The 23,419-nt window shown below is 30.1% G+C and overlaps 1 protein-coding gene across 1 annotated transcript; it reads right to left on the bottom strand.

Annotated features, from left to right (window-relative positions):
* Positions 1-274: 274 nt before the first annotated feature.
* Positions 275-18,288, bottom strand: LOC147812971 (very long chain fatty acid elongase AAEL008004-like). Its single transcript, XM_087158848.1, has 8 exons — positions 18,150-18,288; positions 15,466-15,554; positions 12,389-12,579; positions 8,975-9,055; positions 5,562-5,618; positions 4,007-4,112; positions 1,908-2,044; positions 275-531 (listed from the first exon to the last, which is right to left on the bottom strand). The coding sequence occupies exons 2-8, from the start codon at positions 15,536-15,538 to the stop codon at positions 358-360; spliced, it is 819 nt and encodes a 272-aa protein (XP_087014974.1). The 5' UTR covers positions 15,539-15,554; positions 18,150-18,288; the 3' UTR covers positions 275-357.
* Between the last annotated feature and the right edge of the window lie 5,131 nt (positions 18,289-23,419).

Raw genomic sequence — 23,419 nt, 5'->3', positions numbered from 1 at the left:
TCTAGAATAGTCTATTCTGGCGAGAAAAAAAAGAATACGAATGGAACTATATGCATTCGCGGATGATTACTTAAATCCTGAACAGCAAATTATCTGAATGAACAACAAAAAAAGAAGAATACGAAATGTTTTTACAACCAGTTTTTAAGCTTTTGAGGTTAAGTAACTGATTTGTAACAGTTGGAAATTTTAACTGAGATTAATCTTGTATAAAGCCATAGTGTTATATGAATCGTTTTGCGATTGAGTTAATTCAAAGTACAATAAATAAATATTTTTATTAATTTCTTTTTATTTCAATTCCAATTTTTTATACACTAAAAAAGAAAGTTGCAATTTGTACCTAGGTGTTATATTTCACTTCGTTTCCTTCTTTTTCATGTATTGATTGATATAGAAAGGCGTAAAAAGACAAAAGAAAACAAGTCCGTGCAGGAATGTTAATATAGCTGTAAAAAATCTCAAATTGCAATTTTCGGGGCGTATTATCATCGCCAATCCAGTCGTTGCCATTATCACTATGAACTGGATCTGGAAGAGAGAAAAAAATTGTAAAATCGGAGCTTTTGGCTTTTAATTCAGCACGGGCGACTTCCTTTACAAAAATGTAAGGTGTTTTGAGGTTCTTTTGGGATGTTAAGGCTGATTTACATTTGATTTGAAGTTGACATCAAAAGTAACTTTTAAAAAATCACCTCTCAAAGTTTATAAACAAGGTGTATAAAGTTGTTTCATTCGCACTTGAGGTTGATCACCTTAGTGATTTTATGAGGTGTAAATGAGGGTGAAATTGAGGTTTATGGACCAGTTTATTTTTCTTGCAAAAGATAACCTCATTTTCTTCCTCATGTGTATTTTTTTTTTGCGTCTGTCAACCTCAAAAATACGTTATTTTTTTGTAAGGGATATAATATTTCTATTAACAATACTTTAAATAAACTACGGAAAGAGCATTTATAAAATAATGTATTATTATCTTTTTAAATAAAAATAAAATAATGAAATTCCTTAAAAAAGAAGTATTTTTCTCTTATAACCACTTTCAACGTTTATAACAGTTATTTTATTTATTTTCTGCATATGTATATTCAACGAAAATTGATTCATATGTAGAGTAGATATAGTACAAGGGCACAAATTTAACTATCGGACTTGAAACCTAATTTAAGATTATTAATTAATGGTAAAACGTAGAGAAATCTCCATTCCTCTAATTAAATATTTTAAACACGATTTTTAATGTGTTATAACTTTCATTATTACCTTAATAATGTATTAAGTCGGGGTTTTGTCGTATATTTTTTTTACACCGGTCAACCTCAATACAACATCAAAAACACCTTATTTTTTCTAAGAATTACATTTTTCTGAGCTTAAACTTTACTCAGTAATTAATCTGATCAAAAGCCGACCAAACTGTGTAGGGGGCAGGGAACTGTCCTTGCATCAGAAAGGTTCTGGGTTTGAATCCCGGGCAAGGCATGGATGTTTCTTTCTCTCTGGGTGTTCTGTGACCTTTCTCCTTTGTGTGCGTGAAAGTGACCCACCCTATAAACGGGTTTGTGGTTGAATGAATGGTGTGGCAGAAATCGAATTCTTGGCCATAGATTGCGCCACTGAAAACAAGAACAATCGCACCCCCTCTGCCTAAACAGGCATAAGACAAAAAAAAATTCTGATCAAAAACAGCAATTTTAAGAGAAATATGTTGTAAATCCATTAAAAATGTTTTGTTTTAACTACAAATTAAAAATATCCTGAAAAGCAAAACATCGATTGTATACCCACAAAATGCTCGTTTTAAAACAAGTTGAAACAATTATAACGCCTTTTTAATTGAGCGGTATAGCATCTTCTTAAGACTACCAAAAATAAAAAAAGCAAATGAACAGCCGAAAATATCATACCATCTGTACGTTTGTCACGTGTCTTTTCCACCAGATATACTTCTGAACTGAAGGACCAAGGGAAGACAATAGATAATAAGAGTACATCACAATGTGTGCAAAAGTATTAGTTAATGGTATAATTATTGCATATCCTCCTGAAAAATAAAACATTTTCAATGGTAGATTTTAATATTTTTCTTTGTACGCAAAATCTACATTGTCTATCATGAGATTCCTCTGGTCGTATTAATTTTTTGCTTCTACACAATAACAGTTTTTCTTGAGCAGAGAACTATAACTACACTGCGGCTTTGAGGAGAACTCCTCCAGACAAAAAGTCTGTTGCTATGGTAACGAGCAAGAGCTCATTTCAAATGGGGGTGCAATGGAGGAATGAAGGTGTCGATTAGTTTACTCACTTTGACCTATGCTAAGATCAAGTCAAAACTATTCACCCCACACCCCTATTCGAAGTGACTTTTCCTCGTAACCATGGTACCCGCCACTACGCGAGACTGATGTCTGGAGGAGTTCTCCTGAGAGCTGCGCTGTAGGCCTCTTAGTTTAGAATTATACTGCTGTGCAATTGAAAAATCAACGTAAGCAGCATAAAATTCGAAATTGAGATTTTTATATATTTGACATCTTTGTATGGTAAACTACATAATACCAAAAAATAAAAAAAATTCAATAGGTTTTATTTTATTAGTCTTTTGAAATTTTGTTTTAGCGTACATTTCGGAATCAACCGTGAAACAATAACGCTGTTTTTTCAATTGCACGGCAATATAGCAGTGATGTTTTGAAATTAAGAAGGTAATGTTGTAATTATGAATATTACAGAATTTTTACAGTTATTTATCATGGTGGGAGCTTTTAATTTTATCATCGTCTTTAAACACTAGTTACACAATACAATTGTTTTGGTACTTATTTTTTTAACTATAAATTTCAGTTTTTTTTAAAAAATAATAATAATAATAATGTTTTAAGGTCAAAAAAAATTTTTTTTTTCATTTTCTATTATAAAATTCTATACCCTTATGAGTTATTAAAGTTAACATTGTAATTTATAAGTATAGCATTGGTTTATATAGTATAACATAGTTTTTTCTGAGATGATTTTTATAAAATTACAGAAAAAAAATGGAAAGATATGTTTATCAAAAATCAGCATAGGCGATCAGCTTAGGCGTAGCGCGCACATTTTTTTATTATAACTGTTCTTTTATTTTAAATTTTATTCAGATATTTGTATATAAATATAAATACTTTTTATTTTATTTTATTTTATAACCATCGTTGAACAGCTGACCCAATTTTTGGGTTAACGGCTACTACTGTTCAACTCCGTAGCCTTGTAATTTTGAACCCAATCTAGAAGACAAGGGAACTCCTGGATCGAGTATTGGGAGAAATTTGCCTTCGTGGAGAACTTCTTGATGGAGCTTACCCGCATTAGTGTTATATGGGGAGGAAGACCACGAGAACCTCCCACAGTTAGACTAGCCGCAAGGGGACTCTTACTCATGATCCGTCTACCACTGAGGATATTTCACGTCAGCACTGTGGTCGGTGCAAGCCGGATGCGGAATTCGTATCGACCAGCCCTCGCCGGGATCGAGCCCCGGCTCAACTCATTGAAAGGCAAACGCTCTATCCCCTGAGCCATCGTGGCTCAATGTAAATACTTTAAAAAATATGCATATATGCATAAAAATTAAACTAAACGAGCAGTTTTCTAAAAACAAGAAAAAGTCTGATCCATGACAAACACACATTGGATGGGAAATGTTACATCATCCTCTTCATTCTCCTAACTACTCTCCATTTAGACTGCCTCTAGTGTTTGGTCGTGACTCGTGGATCATTGGTTAATGTTTTAGCACTAATGACAAGAATTTTTGAAAATAAGTAATTTATAAACATGAATGTTGTTTGAACTACTAGGACTAGTTAGGACGAGAGAAGAGTACTGTTTTATTGAATAAATTGCATTTTCATGAATTTATCGAGTCGCCATTAATCACTTAAAAATAATGTATTATACTCTTAAAGCGTATGACGCAAAACATTTAAATTTATTTTTTTGAAAGAAAGTAAGTAACTCAACTTACCACAACCATATTTAACGAAATGCCAAGTTGTAATTGGCATAATCGCGTGATGAAATAGATGCAAAAATGTAATTTGAGAATTCTTTTTCCGAAGAACAAAAAATATCTGCAAATTAAGTCATTGTTGTTAAGAACAGTTAAACAAAAAGTCCCAGAAAGATTACAGATAAATGTTAAAACATATACACAGAAGAGCCATTGCATTATGACCACCCTCCATCTATAACACTGGGCTCACTCAAGTATTCATGGTTTCTCGCCCAGGAACAATGTTTTATGGGGCACATTAGGACCCATAATCCTCATAGAACAATCCCTGAGGTCTGTAAGCTACTTGAATATAGTTGCAGACCTGGTTCACCCATTCATGGCAACAGTTTTTCCTGCGGGGGATAGTGTTTACCAACAGGATAATGCACCATGTCATAAGGGTCGAATAGTCGAGGAACATTCCAGTGACTTTCAAGTCATGTCATGGCCCCCAAATTCACCTGACCTTAATCCAATAGAGCATTTTTGGTCCTACATGGAAAACCAAATTCGTGCTGCCACGCTACCCACTCGCAATGTGAGGGAATTGCAGAACCAGTTGGTGAGCGCTTGGTACTAGATACCTCAGACTACCTATCAGCACCTTGTGGAATCAATGCCACGGCAGATGCTAGCAGTTTTGAGGGCTGAAGGTGGTCCTACATGTTATTAGCAGGGTAGTCATAATGTAATGGCTCTTCGGTGCATGTGCGTGTTTATAATCATCATAATATAATAAACCTCCTTAATATATTACAACCCCTGGGCGAATTATTAGACGTAGTATAAGATTCTATGTAAAATATTAATCATCAGGTGATGCTTAACAGTTTTATTGTTTGTACGCGACTGAAACCGGTTTGCACTTGTTTACGTTCGTGTATCAATTGGTTAAATTAGACGATATATAATATAAATTCGAAGATTAGATAAATTAGGCGATATATATTATATAAACATAGAATATTTGGTATATCAGGTATTATATTAGCATATTATAATAATTAGGCGAAATTATTAGACGCTCTGTAGTTTTTTTTAATAATTATATGCTTTCCACGAGTTTATATGCAATACTTTTGTATTTAAACATACCTGTAATAGGTTTTTATTTAGGAGATTTCTCATGTACTTCCTATTTATATTTATTTTCAGCGTATTGTATTACAATGTTAACCAACCGATACACGAACGTAAACAAGTGCAAACCAGTTACATCCGCGTAAGAACAATAAAGCTGTATAGTATCACCTGGTAATTAAGAGTTTATATAGAATCTCAAAGTGCGTCACAAATTCGGCCAAGGACTGTATATTAAAAATTTAAAAAGTAAACAAGAACAAAAAAAAAAAAATACTAGAAATGTTTACTATAAATAGAGTTTTTTTTTTTTAAGAAAAATGCAGTATTTTTACATGTAAGCTTAATAAAAATACAAACAAGAAAAATACAAAAAAAAGAAGAAAAAACATCATTTCATGAGACACAAGACAATTTTAGACAATATATTTGACGAAATACTTACTGTGTCTAGAAATTCAATGAATTTTGATATATAGTAGACGTAAAACGCTTCAAGCATCTAAAAAAATGATAATAATATTTTAATGGTAAATTAAATATCTCATACAGTTTCCTTATATGTAAAGTTGAAATATACGAAATGCAGGCTTTGTCTACAATGCCTGTACTTTTGTATACAATACCCGAATATCGGGCAAATGTTAACTGATAGATGGAACACACATCTGTAAACTACTTTTCCACAAGAACGTAAACTTAATATTTCAAATACTGAGCCGATATATACAACGCAGTAATGGATGATCTGAAATCGTCTGCTTACAGACATATGTGAAAAAAGAAAATTTAAACTTCTAAAATTAATTATCAAGCATTTAAGAGAAGCGCATCAAACTTTGCTGTAGTTTTAAAAATCAACATGTGGATAAAAGATATAAATGTCAACTAGGAGAAGTCAGATAAATTGGAATAAAACTTCTGGAAGAAACACATATTAATAAATGTTCCATTCCGGTTAGAATAATTTCTTTTTATTTCCCAAGTGTGCGTTTCGAAAGATTTTCAAAATAAATTTAAAATAATTTTAATAAAAAACTATAAGTTATTTCAACCGATCAAAAAATTATAGGGGAGAGTCGGGTAGCCCCGCTCACTTAAGAAGTATTGCTTACATTTCTGAATATAATATTGAGTAATAATCAACATTTTTTTATGTTTCTATTGTTTTATCATCTAATTAAATAATACAAAAAGAATAAACCGAAAAAAGAATAGTTTTACTTAAATAGAAATTTAATAAAACATGTTTTTCAATTCTTTTCAAAATGTGTCGGGTAGCCCCGCTCAGTTACAAAAATTATGTTTTCTGACTATTTTTACAGGTGTAAATGAAATCGACCAATGTATTGACAATAGGTAAACCTCGTTTATCATTTTTATCACAAAATTATTTTATTTATTGCATATTTATATACTTTTAGTGAATTCTATCATTTAATAACAACAAATGTCATACTTTTTATCATTATTAATGTATATTAATATATTATAATATTAATATATATTTATATTAAATATTTAACGAAAATAATTTAATTTAAGTAACAATAATTAATAACAATAGTTGTTTTTCAATATAAACTTATTTGGTTGATCTCTTCTTATAAACTTAATATAAAATACTTCTTATAAAATTACAAATTCACTTTGTATTTTGATTGCATTCAAATGCTTCTGTAGATTGATTCGTTCACAAATAAGTGAAATAAGTAAACAAATAGCTTATCATAATATTTATGATTTCCTGATATTAAATTTAATTTGGATATATCAATTACATTTTAAAAATATTTAATTTTTCATTTTTAAATATATAAATTTATGTTTCATATAATATTAAAACATATATTTGTTGTTAAAAATGCATATAACATTCAAATTTGAAGCAATAAAATAATAATCTTTGCAACCATAGATTTATCGACGAAATAAAATTGGGCGGTGATACCCGACATTCATGTAAGCGGGGCTACCCGAAATCCAATTTTTTTGTAAATTTGTAATTACTCGAATTTTTCACATATTGGCTTCTTTCTTTGTGCAAATTAAACTTAAGACTGCATACTTTAATGCTGTACGTATAGAAAAAATTATTATTTTAGTATTAAAATGAAGTTTAATCGAAACATTCAACCAATTTTTCTTAATTTCATGACTACTGTATTCAACATATTTTCAAAACTATTGTTTACCACGTTAACAGCTGCATAAATGCTTGAAACTTTGAAAATAAACTTTTTTTAATGTAACAATTAATGTCCGATGGCCCATTGACTTGAAAAAATATTCTATGCATATGAAATTGACAGTGGGCGGGGGTACCAGCTGGGCGGGGCAACCCGACTCTCCCCTACTTGGATCTCAAATTATCATCGCGTATCTTGCAGCTTTGAAGGTCAAAGAGAAAATTTGTTTTATTTTTAAAATCAGCTTACTAAATGGAGTTTAAACCAGTTCGGAACAATTTTCCAGGCACTGAACTAAAAACAAGCCTTGTTGATATGTGTTTCAACACAGCTATTCGGGGCACTTTTCTACTAGGTTATAATTTTTTTTAAAAAAAAGAAAATCAACAAAAAAGTTGTGATAGCCTTATGACGATCACTGGTCACTCATTGGTCAAATGCTTTTTCTTTCTAGATTGACTCCGTTAAACGACACAACATTTCAAATCATGGGTCGCAAAAACTGTCTCAATTGATGTTTGTCATCGGATTGATTTTCATATCCTGCCTATGTAGTACGTGTTTCAAGACGTCACGAAATACATTTCCTTCTTCAGCATTCGTATTCAGAATAAAATCACCCTCAGGCCAGTAATTATACTTAAAATAAATTAAAATAATATTATTAAAATTAAAATAATAAAAAGAATATAAAAATACTTTAAATTATTATTATGTAAATACATTAAAAATGCCTGCTAGTGAAAATAAAAAGAAAAACAGCAGCGGTTGCCCTAGCAACGCATGCAATGACGACGCATGCGCACTGTTTACTTTTACTCTTGAACACAGTTGAAAAGTGTGTGGACGCCATCAAATCCAACCAATGACCCATTTTGACAATTTCAAAAATCAGAATTTTTTGAGTGAGCATATATGGCGTAACTACCACTATAAATATTAAATACCAATTCACTAGTATATAAGACATGTTAACTTGATTCTATCATGAGGTACCTTTTGATAGATGAAGGTTGACATAGTCTAAACTTAATTCCCCACATTGGTGACCCGGACGTGACAAGAAATTGTCAATATTGATTGATGAATCCACATTAAAACAGTTGATTTGTTTAAAATATATATATATATATATATATATATATATATATATATATATATATATATATATATATATATATATATATATATATATATATATATATATATACTGCTCCAAAAAAATAAGAAATCCGGTGAAGTAAATAAAGTCTCCCGGTTAATAAATAATATTGAGCGAAATGCTAGAAAAAAAATAATAATAGCGAAAAGCTATAAAAAAATGATGGGAAAAAATAGCGAAAAAGCTATAAAAAAAAAAATAATAATAACGAGCGAAATGCTTGGAAGAAAAAAATGAAATATAATGAGCAAAAATTGAAGTTAATGAATAAACAGCATTAATCAACTAGTGGTATCTGTTCATCGAATTCTATCACAGATAAAATTCTGGAAGGGGAGTAATGTGGCGTAACTACCACTATAAATACTAAATACCAATTCACTAGTATATAAGACATGTTAACTTGATTCTATCATGAGGTACCTTTTGATAAATGAAGGTTGACATAATCTAAACTTAATTCCCCACACATATCTTGAGTTTCTAAAATATATTAAAATCACCAACTTTGACAGCAGCATCATCATTCGAAAAATCCATAGGTTCGCATATCCAGTTGAAGTTATTAAACCAGCCGTAAGCAGCAAACTGCAAGAAAAATTTCATAAATCAAGAAGTGCTCCAAACACTAATATAAATTGCAAAATAAAATAAGACGTTTTCACTGCACAAAAAAAAAAATGAAACGCCGTGAATAAATTTTGATCTAGTGATTGGATTTCCATCTATTTGGACTCAATGTTTCGAGAACTTCAAGCGATACAAATATGCTAACTAGTTAGAGCAGACGACATTTTAAATTGCGAAATCAGACACAAAACGTATTTTCGCCTAATAGTGGCTTACTTGACCGATTTCGCTCAAATTTTGTATTTCGCCACACAAAAATGAATTCTTTAAAATAATTAAAAAATATTAGTATTTTGTTATTGAAAAATGTTTCGACTATTATCATGTAACATAATTAAAAATAATAAATACTTATTAAAATATTTTTTTTGTGAAATTATCTTTAAGTAAACGAATTTAATAACTTAGTAGAAATTTTTTTCAATTCACTTAAAATGTTCGGGACTTCTACCTGAGCCTGGCGCAAGCAAATAATCGCCAAGAAATGTAGAATTGCGCCAAATTTCTTACTACCATATGGGAAATGTTAGCTTGGTGCCATGTGCTCTATTGTAAGAATTCTTTGGGGATAAAACTGTTTTGTTTACAATTCATTAATATTTGTTTACAGTTGAACTTGTTCTGCTTACTATTAATAAATATTTGTTTATAGTTGAAGAGCTTTAGACTTTTATTCCGTTGACTGTTTTGTCATTCGCTTCTCTTTGCGACTTGGCTCGCGTCTTGTTCACAATTGGCAACATTTGTGACAAGCTAACGGAAAAGTATCAAATACTCTATAGATACGAAAATATGTGGTCGTAAGTTTGGAAACTAAAATTTACATAAAAGGTACTAAATTTACGACTGACCAAACAAATACTAGGAACATTATATTTCCAAGATTACGAACAATATTTTTAGTTTTTATTTCAAAAATATTTTTAAAGACGAATATTTTTTTTTAAATCAGCGCACGCGTTTACCTTTTTGATAAGGCTATAGTTCACAAACTTCGGTGTCATTTAAAACTTAAACATTTCTTTTTGTATGAGAATAAGTAACCTTTAAAAATTATTGAACATGTGTTTCTCTTCAAGTTCTTTTTCTTTTCAATTATTTTTAGTTGATACACTTTTTGCCAGATACCATGAATATTGTCATGTATGTTTCCATAATCCGTATTGTTTTTATATATTCCAAACAGATACAGTCACTGAACAAATTATTAGACGCACTATAAAATTCTATGTAAAATCTTAATTATCAGGTGATAGTATACAGCTTCATTGTTTTTATGTGACAGAAACCGGTTTGCACTTGTTTAAGTCTGTGTATCAATTGGTTAAATTAGACGATAAATAATATAAATTCAACTATAGGATAAATTAGACGATATACAATATTATATAAATATAGAATATTTATTATATCAAGCACTATATTAGTATATTATAATAATTAGATCAAATTAGTAGACACACTGTAGTTTTTTAATAATTACATGATTTGCACCAGTTTATAGACAATGCTTAAATAATTAAACATACATGTAATGGGTTTTTATTCAGGAGATTCTTTCATATACTTATATACTTCCTATGAGTATTTATTTTTAACGTATTGCATTACAATGTTAACCAATTGATACAGGACGGTAAACAAATGCAAACCGGTTTCATCCGAGTAAAAATAATAAAGCTGTACAGTATCACCTGATAATTATAATTTTACATAGAATCTTATAGTGCGTCTTATAATATGGTCAAGGGTTGTATATTTTCTACATAACTTTAATTCTATTAATAGTATGTAAGTTTAAATTTCTAAAAGGAAATTGTATAAATAGTACTATGTATAAAGTCAGACTTGCCATATTTATCACCAAATAGGGTAAGAGACATAAAATTTTACAAGACGAAATTTCAGAAAGGCAAATAATTCTAAAAAAGTATGAAAATTCTTATTTCCTTTTGGATAAAATTGTAGAAAGCTGAATTATCCATTTGAATAAATAAACAAATAAATATATTTTAATTATTGCTGATAATAGACTTGACAAAATAAAAATACACACAACTGTAAAATTACTGAAACCACATAACATTCCAACATAAAATTTTCAAATATACAGCTCTCAAAATAAATTTATTAATTTTTTTTTCTCAACAGTTTCTCTAACACCACAGGAAATCCAATGGTATGCCTGCTGTTGATGTAGTATGGGTACCTTGATCCTTATAGGTTATTGAAACGTGGCATTTGTTTACATTAGCAACTGTTCTTTCCATTCTATTTCGATTAAGCCAAGCCCACCAAGTACCAGTTGTCTTAAGTGTCACACTTAAATTTCTTTAACAAAGATTCTTTCACAAAGATTTCATTTCTTTCACTGAATATTTCTTACTTAACACAAAGACAGGTACGATACCATGCAGAACAAAAACAAACTAATTATGCATCGAAGTTGCCAGGTACACAGAACATATGTCATGGTTACAATAAAATGCATAGCCAAAAAACAAATCTTATTTAAGTAAGAGACGTAGAAGAGAAATAATTATACTTTAACAAATTCGATGTGCGATGCGTCGCTGTATTTAATTAACTTTGTGTTTATTAATATTCCAACTTATGTGAAAAAACTTGGCTCGACTTTATCACGCCATTTTGTTTATAAACGATCAGATGATGCTGACGTCATAGATCACGTGTGTCTTCTTCTTAAAGTACAAGTACCAAATTATGTAATTTAAAAATCCATCAACTAATCCTTATGTTGTTTAAAAAGCAGCGAGATAAAATTTAAAAGATCCGCGATGGCTCAGGGGATGGAGCGTCCGCCTTCCAATGAGGTGAACCAGGGTTCGATCCCGGCGATGGCTGGTCGATACGAAATCTGCATCCGGCTTGCACCGACCACAGTGCTGACGTGAAATATCTTCAGTGGTAGACAGATCATGGATGAGAGTCCCGTTACCATCAGGCTGACCGTGGGAGATTTTCGTGATCTTCCTCTCCATGTAACGTAAATTCGGGTTAGTTCCATCGAAAAAGTCCTCCACGAAGGCAAACTTCTCCCAATACTTGATCGAGAAATTCCCTTGTCTTCTGAATCGGGTTCAAAATTACAAGGCTACGGAGTTGAACATTAGTAGTCTTAAACCCAAAAATTGGGTCGGCTGTTCAACGACGGTTATAAAATATATAAAATAAAATAAAATGTAGTTTAAAAGAATTATGCCAAAATATCTTTCAGACAGTGACAAAATGACACTGAATTAAAAATAAAATAAAGACCAATTTACTCACCCTATAAAACATCCATCCACTTAAAGCTACAAGAACAATGTTGTAAAGAAGCATCGGTGTTCTTAAATCATATGGATTCCTGTTTTTCATCATCTTAGGTCCAATTATTTTGATATAAATAAGAAAAATGATAACACCTGCGTATGTCTTGTATGGTGAATCCATCAAAGGATAAGAAATTACTCGTGGATCTAAAAATCACAAAGTTGGTTTTACGCTTAGGAAATTTAAATATTTGACTTTTATTAAATTTTCTATAATCATAAATAAGTTTTAACACATTGAACTCCGCTCGTTTTCTTAATTAAATCCCCGTCCTGCCATACGCGCTGTTTATTAGTGCTAGTATTGTGATATAGCAAATCGTAGCACACCACTGACAGATTAACATAAAAATTAAAGTATTTGTAATAAATAAAAATCAATTAAATTTTTAATAAATTTTCAGTAATTACTTAATAACTATGACATTTTTTTTTAGTTTTATCTTAATTTTTACACACTTAATAATGAATTTTTAGTTTTATACTAATTTTGTTACCGATGAGCAGCGTGGCATTTAATATTTTACTCTATAAGCGTCGCTGAACAGCAGACCCAATTTTTGGGTATACGACAACTAATGTTCAACTCCGTTGCCTTGTAATTTTGAACCCAATACAGAAGACAAGGGAACTCCTGGATCAAGTGTTAGGAGAAATGTCGCCTTCGTGGAGGACTTTTGATGAAACTAACCCGCATTTGCGTTATTTGAAGAGGAAGACCACTAAAACTTCCCACGGTTAGAATGACGGCATGGGAACTCTAACCCATGATCTGTCTACCACTGAGGATATTTCACGTCAGCACTGTGGTCGGTGCAAGCCGGATGCGGAATTCGTGGCATTCAATATATTGAAAATTAACGTAACTTTAAACAATAGTGTTTTTATTATAATAGTATCTATTATGTAGTGTCTCATATAATACTAGAACCCCCTACCGCTTGCTAGATTGCATCGCAATTTACGCTCGCTTAATTAACGTATTTTTACCCTGTTTCGTATATATATCGCGTTATTCGTTTTTAAAGTAAAGTTCTAAAACTAGGTAACATATACATCCTGTGAAACTTTTGATTCATATATATTTTTGTGCTCTTCGAGTTCGGCTGTCTTCAATCCTTTGTTGCCAACGCGAAAAAGAAATTTTATCAGTTTTTTTTTTGAAGTTATACTTCTTATGCGACTTCCAACAAGGTTGGGTTAAACGTTTAACGCTACATTTTTATTGGCCGGGAAATCACGTGGTAGGATCCAGTTTTCCCTCATTCATTTCCATATTGTTTTGGTTATCAGTAGCATAAAAATAATAAAAAAAGTATTGTTTTTCTATAAATATTTTTTTAGTTTGTTTTCATACACATATAACTTAATAGGATAGTATTTTTTTATTTTCAAATTTAGTGGATAACAATTGTAAAAAATGAGTGAAAACAATCCGACGGACAATACGACGGATTTAGGGTTATGTCAAGGTACATCTCTTGTGAATATCAATTGATTGTTAGGTTTTCTCTTCTGAAATTACATTATGACGCATTTCCATACATTATTAATGCAAATACATTTTCCATGGCGAGACGATAAGGCAACTACAAGCACTTCCACTGGTTCAAGAGGTCCACGAGGGAAAAATGCACAATATTACCGTGATTACAGAGCATGGAAGCGAGCGGATCAGGAAAAAGAGTCGTTGAATAGAACTAGTGATCCTTCTACGACTGCTGATTCTTCCACAATTAACGTCGCATGTTGCGAAGTTTAACTTCTTCCGCGCGGAGGGACTCCACGCTAAACATAATGCGCATTTCTGTTTTATAGAATAAGAATAAGACAGAGAGATAGTAACACTAATTTAATGTTTGGTGAAGTAAATAGAGTGGCCTGCCGGGATTGCTTTATATCTTACCGAAATATTGCTGCTCGCGTTGGTCGAGATCCCATGACTGTTAGCAGAATATGGAATAGATAGGTTCATGGCGGTCATATGGAATGCCATGCAGGATCTCAGTAGCGCCCCATCACTAACGGCCGAGAAGACAGACCTGTTATCCAAATGGCCTTAAGGGATCGTACAGCTACGTCACGAACCCTGAGTCAATAAATGGAGTGGGGTCATTTGTAAGACAACAATTGTCTGCACGAACAGTTCGTCAACGTTTGCTGCAGCATTGACTGCCAGCATGGCGACCATATCTTCGGTTACCTTTGACGCTGCATCACAGGCAGGAGCGCCTCCAATCAACCACGAATCTTGACGCAGAAATGGCATGACGTCGCCTTTTCAGGCAAATCCAGGTTCTGTACACAGCATCATGATGGCCGCATCCGTGTTTGCGACATCGTGGAGAACGTCCATTGGCAGCTTGCATTCGACATCGTCTTACTGGCCCATCACCTGGAGTAATGTTATAGGGTGCCATTGTATACACGTCTCCATCACCCCGTGTTCGCATTGCCGACACTTTGAACAGCAGCCGTTACATTTCTGATGTGTTAGGGCCAATTGCTCTCTGCCTTATCTTTGAGGCCTCCATAACGCTACATTTCAGCAGAGCAATGCACGACAGCATGTTGCCCGCACTGTTTTCACCTTCCTTGACACAGAACATGTTTGCCTGTTACTCTGACCAGCACGTTCTCCTGATCTTTCACCAAATGAAAACGTCTGGTCAATGGTTGCAGAACGACTGGCGTGCCACCACTCGTCAGTCACTACGGTCGATGAATTGTGGCATAATAATGAAGCTGTATAGAATGCTGAACCCGTCCATGCTATCCAATCTCTGTTCGACTCGATCCCCAGGAGAATAACTGCTATTATTGCTACCAAGGGAGGCTGCTCTGAGTACTGATTCCTCAAGATCTATACATCCAAATATCCTGAAAATTTAATCACTTGTTTTTCCAACCATAATGTATGTGCCCAATAAATAACATCCTGTCATTTGCAATCCTTCTTGGTGTAGCAATTTTAATGGCCAGTAGTGTATATGTGTGTGTATATGTTATATAGAAAGGTAAACTGGAACTTACCTCCATATTTTAGGACATAATCTACATCTACCGCAATATTATGAGAATGAGAATCCATTATCTCGGTGGCCATTTTACAGTAATCCAATCTGTAATAAATGCATTGTAAAATATATTTTGATTTAATAATTTTCTATAAAGAAATATATATCTTTTATTTTTTTAGGATACAAGCAAATTTGCAGGGGAAAGTTCGAAAATACCGGACGTCGCAACGATAATAAACCTTACAGCGCTTCAATTCCAAACTGCCTCTCAAGCAGCAGCATTTTTCCTGAAGCAGGCATAATTTATTTCAGAAATTGGAAATCGAGAATAAATTGTTGCCTTTCTACTAGAAAAAAAAAGTATTTTAAATCATTTTAACGCTTCAAGTTTGGCACACTTGTGTTAATATTTTTTTACATCATCCATTCAACTTTCTCCATTAATTGAGATATTTGTTTTCTTCAATTGTTAGCTACGAATTTTACTAAATTTAGATTATAAAAAATGCCAACTTAGAAAGTTAAGTGAAATTGCCCTTACATTGAAAACAAAAAAATATCGAATAACACTTTATTAAAAAAAAATTTTTTTCCGTAAGGAGTCAGCTTGGAATTGAAGAAAAAGAGCTGCACGCTTTGTAATCTAGCTACAGAATCCTAAAGTTTTCTCTTTTTTAATTCCTAAGCAGATATTTAAATAAATTCCTCAAATTTTTCTATGAATGATAAATAGGCCCTTTAGTTCAATAAGGTAAATGATATTAAATATAAAAAAATTAGTAAAATTTAATCAAATTAAAAAAAAACATTTTGATATCTTATCGGCCATTAAAACCCTATTTTTATTAAGTTTAAGTTTCATAATATATTTGACAAGTTAAATAATTTGTTTCCAGTAAAAGATTTTAACATAAATAAAAGATATAAATCTAATAAAATTCTTGGTAGGACAATTTTTAATTATAGCAAAAATAGTTCTTTATTACATATTATAGTTCATTATTAGCAAAAATTTAGAGAAAATGAATATATCCGATTATGAATGTCACTGTGATGGAGAGAAATATTTTGACTTTGTTGATAAATATCATAAATATATTACTACCGGTAATTTAAATATTATATAAAATTTGAAACTAATAAATTTCAATCTTAAAAGACCCTAAATATAGACCCATTCTATCAGTAAAATTCTAAAATGTTTCTTTAATGACCTCAATAACTTTTGTCTAAAGATCTCAATTTAATTCTCGTTACCTTCTGGTTTGTTAACAGAATGAAAATGTGCTGTTCATTACTAATTTAAAAACATTTTTTAAATAATGAAGGAATTTGAAAACCTTTTTTAATAACAGTAACAATTCATCAAATTTTTCTGAAACTGATCGAGCAATTTAGCAACTTCAAAAAAAAAAAAAAAAATCATTACCCCCATATACAAGGTTAACATTAACTATGGAATCTACCGTAAATTCTATTTTGGACTTTTAAGTAAGGAATTAATGAATTGTATACATTTTAAGTTTAGTAATTTAAATAACAATATTATCATTAAAAAAATTTGTTTTCGTTCAGAGGTTAAAAATTTAAAATTAATTCCATATTTAATAATAACAATAATAGCAACAATTCTACATTTTTTTTTCTAAAACTGATCGAGCATTTAAGCATTCACAAAAAAAAAAACTTTAATTACCCCCGTATAAAAAGCTAACAATAATTATGCAATCTCTTGATTTCCAAGATTTCTTTTCCTTTTGATGTCATTTTGAGTTACTACTATGATTATAAACGTATCCTTAATTGCATCTCTGATTATTGGGAAATTCTAATTATATATGTCTTTTTAATAATTATCTTTACAATGGAAAACATTTTTTTGTTCAAATAGATAGAATACAAGAGGAATCTAATTTTTCGTCGCATCTAGCTTGCATATTTTTTCACTTTAATGAGAGAGAAAATAAATTATACTCTTAATATTAAATATGTTTTTAGATTTATTTATGATTTAATTAACCTTAATTTTCAAATTTATACAATTTTGTTAAATAATCTTTTCCCCGAAGAATTAATCCCATTTTGTAATCGTGACGATAATATTATTTTTACTATTTTGGATTGAAGTAATAAAAAAGAGGAAAATATCCACATTGTTGACTTATTAGATAAAAGAAATCAATTATTAAATTCAATATAAATTAACTAATTACATGAAATTCTAGTGTTTCTATAAGCATTCATTTAAGTACTATTTTTAATCAGATAAAGAGAATTAAAATAATTTGTAATAAGTGAAACAAATCGAGAAACTTCACACTATTATAATGATATATTTTGCTTTGGCTATATTAATGCTATATTAGAAAGCATACTAATTTACGTGTGAGTCGACCACAAATTACATCTTTTTGTTCGAAATTGTATCTTTTTTCAGAGTACAATAAATTTGGTAAATAATTACCTAATTCTACTCTTATCACAAATCATTTTTATGTATAAATGATATATTCTATAATGAAAATAAATAAATGCAAATACATATTTTTTCATTATATCCCAGTCAATTTTTTATAAGAATCTTAACAATGTAACTCATATTGTTACGCTTGTCACATTAAGAAATGGTTTAAACAGATATAATTGCATTTTTGCACAAGAAATAACGTCGAACATTGAAAATAAAAATTTAAATACCTTTCTGAATGCTTGTCCTAGCAAATATTGTTCTTTCTATTGAAAAAAAGATAACTTTCGACTGTTTTCAAGTAGGCCTTCACTGTTTCTTCAGTACATCGCTATTCTATTTTTACAAGTAAATGCTCGGATCCAAGCATTTCCTCCATAATTATGGCATCATAATCTTTAAGGTCATGCGCGTGATAAATATCAGCCCATCATATAATAGAGGAAATAATTAATTTGAAAGGGAGAATGATTAAATACCTTAACAGAAGTAGTGATAGAAATCTAAAACTGACTGTGACTAACTAATTGATCGAAATGTAATACAAGTCCTCAGCTTGAAAAAATAATGTGTGTGTATTTCAGTAAATTTACAAATACTATTTTACAGTTTTTAAAGATAATTATAAGCAAAATATTTGACTAAACTAATTATTACTTTTATGCAAGAGCTAAAATATTCATATATATATATATATATATATATATATATATATATCGAACTTTCATTTTACGAGTTACGCAAAAAGTAGTGCTTTCTAATATTGTATCAAATATAGCCAAAGCAAAATATATCAATACAATAGCGTGAAGAGCACTCAAAAAATAATTTTACAACAAATAAAATAGAACACAATAAGTAAAAATATCACGTAAAAACAGAAAATAAAATATAAAGAAAAACATGAAATGAAATCTATAAAGCGAGTAGCTAATTCAAATGAACTTGCATGAACGGGAAACTTTTGAAGAATGATTTAAAATATTTTCGTAACAAGATTGCCAGATTGCAAAATGTGAAACCAAAAGGGCAAATTGAGGAAAAAGCGCAAATAGGGGGGTTTTGTATTAAAGTGCTTTCATACTGCAGTGTTGAAGTGCGTTTTATTTGTTAGTTACCAAGAATGGACCCGAAAATGGATATGCGAAGTTGACAATTAATAATTTCAGAAAATGATCGTATATAGAATTTAATTACTTTAGTTGGGTATCCATAGTTTTTTTTATCAAGTTTTGAAAGAGTTCATCTATTTGGTTTTTGGATAAATAAATATTACTACATATTCTTTTAATTCTATTCATTTCATTAAAAGTGGTATTTAAATAGACGTTCCTAGAAACATTAGAATTCCAAATAATTATATTATTAATATTAAAATTAAAATAATTTCTTCGATCGTATAAATCAGCAAAGCAAATATTTTCTTCTTTTATAATACCTAAATCCAAAAAATTGAAATTAATATTATCCTCATGATTTCGAAGCAAGATTAATTCCTCTGGGTAAATATTATTTAATAAAATAGTATAATCTTGAAAATTAAAGACAATGAAATAATCAATAAATCTAAAAACAAATTTAATATTAAGATTATATTTTTTTTCATAATAATGCAAAAAAAAAATTAGCTAAGAGAGATGAATAATTAGATCCTTGGGATATTCCATCAATTTGAGGAAAAATATCTTTTCCATTGTAGAAGAATAAAACAAAGAAAAATTATAGACATATGGAAAAAAAGGGGGGGAATAATAGGTAAAAAAATAACAAAGAACAGTTAAAAAAAAAGGATGAAATTTTATTTAAAAAACCGGAAAAAAAAGATATAATCCTTTCATTAGCCCACACGATTATATCTGCAAAACAGAGTGCTTTCTGATATTGTATCAATAAAGCCAAAGCAAAATATATTAATACAATAGTGTGAGGAGCACTCAAAAAAATTTTTTTATAAAAGTTACAACAAATAAAAAAGAACACAAAAAGTAAAAATAAGTAAAAATAACATGTAAAAACAGAAAATAAAATAAAATAAAAAGAAAAAACAGCACAAAAATGGACTATAAAGCGAGTAGCTAAATCAGATAAACTTACATGGACGGGAAATTTGTCAAGAATGACTTGAAAATGTTTTCGCAGAAAGATTGTTAATTCAATTGTTTCGCAATCTTTCTGCGAAAACATTTTTAAATCATTCTTGGAAAATTTCCCGTCCATGTAAGATGCTCTTTTTTCGCTACTCGCTTTATAATCTACTTTTATACTGTTTTTTCTTCTTATTTTACTTTATTTTCTGTTGTTACATGTTATTTTTACTTTTTGAGATCTTTTTTATTTGTAATTTTTATAAAAAATTGTATCAATATCCTCACACTATTGTATCCTCACACAGTATCCTCACACTATTGTATCAATATATTTTGCTTTGGCTTTATTGATACAATATCAGAAAGCACTCTGCTTTGCGGATATAATCGTGTGGGCTGATGAAAAGAGTATATCTTTTTTTCCTGTTTTTTAAATAAACTTTCATCTATTCAAACCTATTATTTCCCCCCCCCCTTTTTTTTCATATGTCTATAATTTTTCTTCGTTTTATTCTTCATTTTGAACTTATCTAATGTCTGTTTACTTGCTGCTTAAGCGGAATAAATTAAACTTATTGTTTTTCTTAACTTTCTTCGTGTTTTCTTGTATTTATATATATATAAATGCTAGAAAAAGAATTTTTCTTTTAGTCCCAGAATTGTTAATGCATAACACATAACATATGTTTTCTGTAAAATAAATTTTATTTATTTATTTCATTTGTTTTGAGTTTGAAAGAAAATTGCTTCAAAAAGCTTTCCTTTTTAAATGTATTAAAACCATTGAATTTGGATAGTTCCCCAGAAAGTATGACATTTATTTCTCCTGCATTATTTAATTTACTTCTGTCTTTTTTTAGACTATTATAGCTGACCAATTGCTTGTTTAAAAAGTAATTTTTTTTTAACTATCCTATATTTTATGACTAACAGCAGAATTCGAATATGTAAACTGTCACTTCTGTTTTTAGTCCTTATCCTTGTAGTCAGATATTCAAAACGAATTTTCAAAGCAAATACAAAGCACCATGAATACATATTATACATGTTATACAATGCATATTATGCATATTATACAATGTCAGCATAACCCTTAAAATATGGGGGGGGGGTGGACGTAAAATATTTCAACCCTAAAAATGAGGGGGGTAACTATGGTTCCAATAATTTGGTTAGGAAAGAGGTCAACAATTTAGACCCCTTAATGTTAATTTTACTTTTTCCTTATTTCGTCAAATTTCGAGAACTTTTTGAGCTCATCCAAACATTTTTGCACACAATTATAAAATTCGTTTATAGAGAGATTTTTCCATGCGAAAAATAATTTTTAATAATTATTTATTATTATCTTAGTTAATAATAGTCGGAAAAATTTTGAATAGTGTAACGCTTATCGTCACTTAATTCAGAATCACAATAAAACATTTAAAATAGATTTATCGTAAATTGCAAAACGTGACGCTTATCGTCACTTAATTCAGAATCACAATAAAACATTTAAAATAGATTTATCGTAAAGTGCAAAATGTGACGCTAATCGTCACCTAAGTCAGAATCACAATAAAACATTTAAAATAGATTTATCATAAATTGCAAAACGTGACGCTTATCGTCACTTAATGCAGAACCACAATAAAACATTTAAAATAGATTTATCGTAAATTGCAAAACGTGACGCTTATCGTCACTTAATGCAGAATCACAATAAAACATTTAAAATAGATTTATCGTAAATTGCAAATCGTGACGCTTATTGTCACTCAATTCAGAATCACAATAAAACATTTAAAACGGATTTATCGTTAATTGCAAAATAATTTATTAGATTTAAAATACTGTGCAGACTTCCATTCATAGAACCTTAGCAAATACAAATAAACACTCTTGATTAAAGTTAAGAAATACGTGTCGAAAAGGGTTAATCACAAGTCTATAGTCTAAGTTTGATCTCTTATGAGACCTTTCCAGAATTTGGCAATAGTTTTCATAGAAAAAAAAATATAGTATAAAAGATCAAAAAAGGACAACAAACGATAGAGAGAGGGTAGAACCGAGTCATTAGAGACTCACCAGCTTTTATAATGAACATCAGTATGGGTGAGTTCTCGCCATGCCAATTAGTTTTGTTTTAAATCAAAGTATATTAAATTAATTTAATTTGTTATTTTAATTTGTTATTGATTAAATTATTATTAATTTGAGTATTTTAAATAGTTAAAGTACGTAAATTAATTCGACAATATATGCATAAAATAAACGATCACTGGTTAAAATGATTAGTAGTAGTTTGCGTCTTTGAACCAACGTAACAATAGCGAGATATGCAAATTTATACATCATTTAAAGAATGCAATTTTATATGGCAAAATACAAAATTTGAACGAAATCGATTAAATAGTTCCTGGAAAAAAAACGAACTTTGAAATGCCACTTTTTTAAAATTTTATAACTCGAGATTTTGCATGAAGGATTTTAACTCTATTTCAGGCTTAAAATAGGGAGCTTTTTGCAAAAATGCAGTGTGTTGCATTAGCAAGTGCAGGGATACTTTTCAACGAATCCAACTCAGTGCATGCTCATGCAAACCAGCAGATATTAGGGGGACCGGAAAGTAATGCAGTTTCGGAGCATTTGATCTTTTTTTACCGATCTATACCGATCTTTTACCGAGATTTAATTTTTCATCAATAATGTATTCACCCTAGTTAGCAACAACCGGATCGAAAATGAATCGAAATGGATCGAAAAATATGAATTGGTTTTCAAGACTAACGAATATTTAATGAGCCGAAACGACTTCCTTTCCTTTCTTTCCTTTCTCCCTAATAGTTTACCCAAAATGAATTACGATTGACGTTTTCTTTTGATACGGAAAATGACAGGAAAAAAAAGGACTGTGTTTTAATGACACCGCAGAGAAAACGACGTGTTTTGCATAGTTAATGAAGACAGTCGTCATAGGAAAGTAAAAAAAAACTCATTCTGGATTTTTTAAAAAAAGAAACTAGGCGCTTTTTTACTAACACTGATTGAAAAATAAACAACCTTAATAGCTTTTAAAAAACATAAACTAAAAATAAACCCTTTTAATCACTTCTCAAAAACGCTACGCGTCCTGTAATTAATCGACCAACGACCTTTTTGCATATTAATTTCTTTCTGAAGTTACATAACAGTTTTTCCTTTAACCTATGTTATTAATCTCATTTAATATCTAACGCCGTAGAAGTTCACTAATTAAAATTTTAAAGCTTTTTATTTTATTTTATTTTATTTTATTTTATTTTATTTTATTTTATTTTATTTTATTTTATTTTATTTTATTTTATTTTATTTTATTTTATTTTATTTTATTTATATAGGTATTTAGCATCAGATCTTAATAAATTCTTTAACCTCTTTAATTAAGAAGC

Source organism: Parasteatoda tepidariorum, chromosome 3 (assembly GCF_982258835.1).
Source record: "Parasteatoda tepidariorum strain Cologne lab strain chromosome 3, Ptep-v5.0, whole genome shotgun sequence".
Classification (NCBI taxonomy): Eukaryota; Metazoa; Arthropoda; class Arachnida; order Araneae; family Theridiidae; genus Parasteatoda; species Parasteatoda tepidariorum.
The sequence above is the reverse complement of the archived record's forward strand: the minus strand, read 5'-3'. Positions and strand labels throughout refer to the sequence as shown.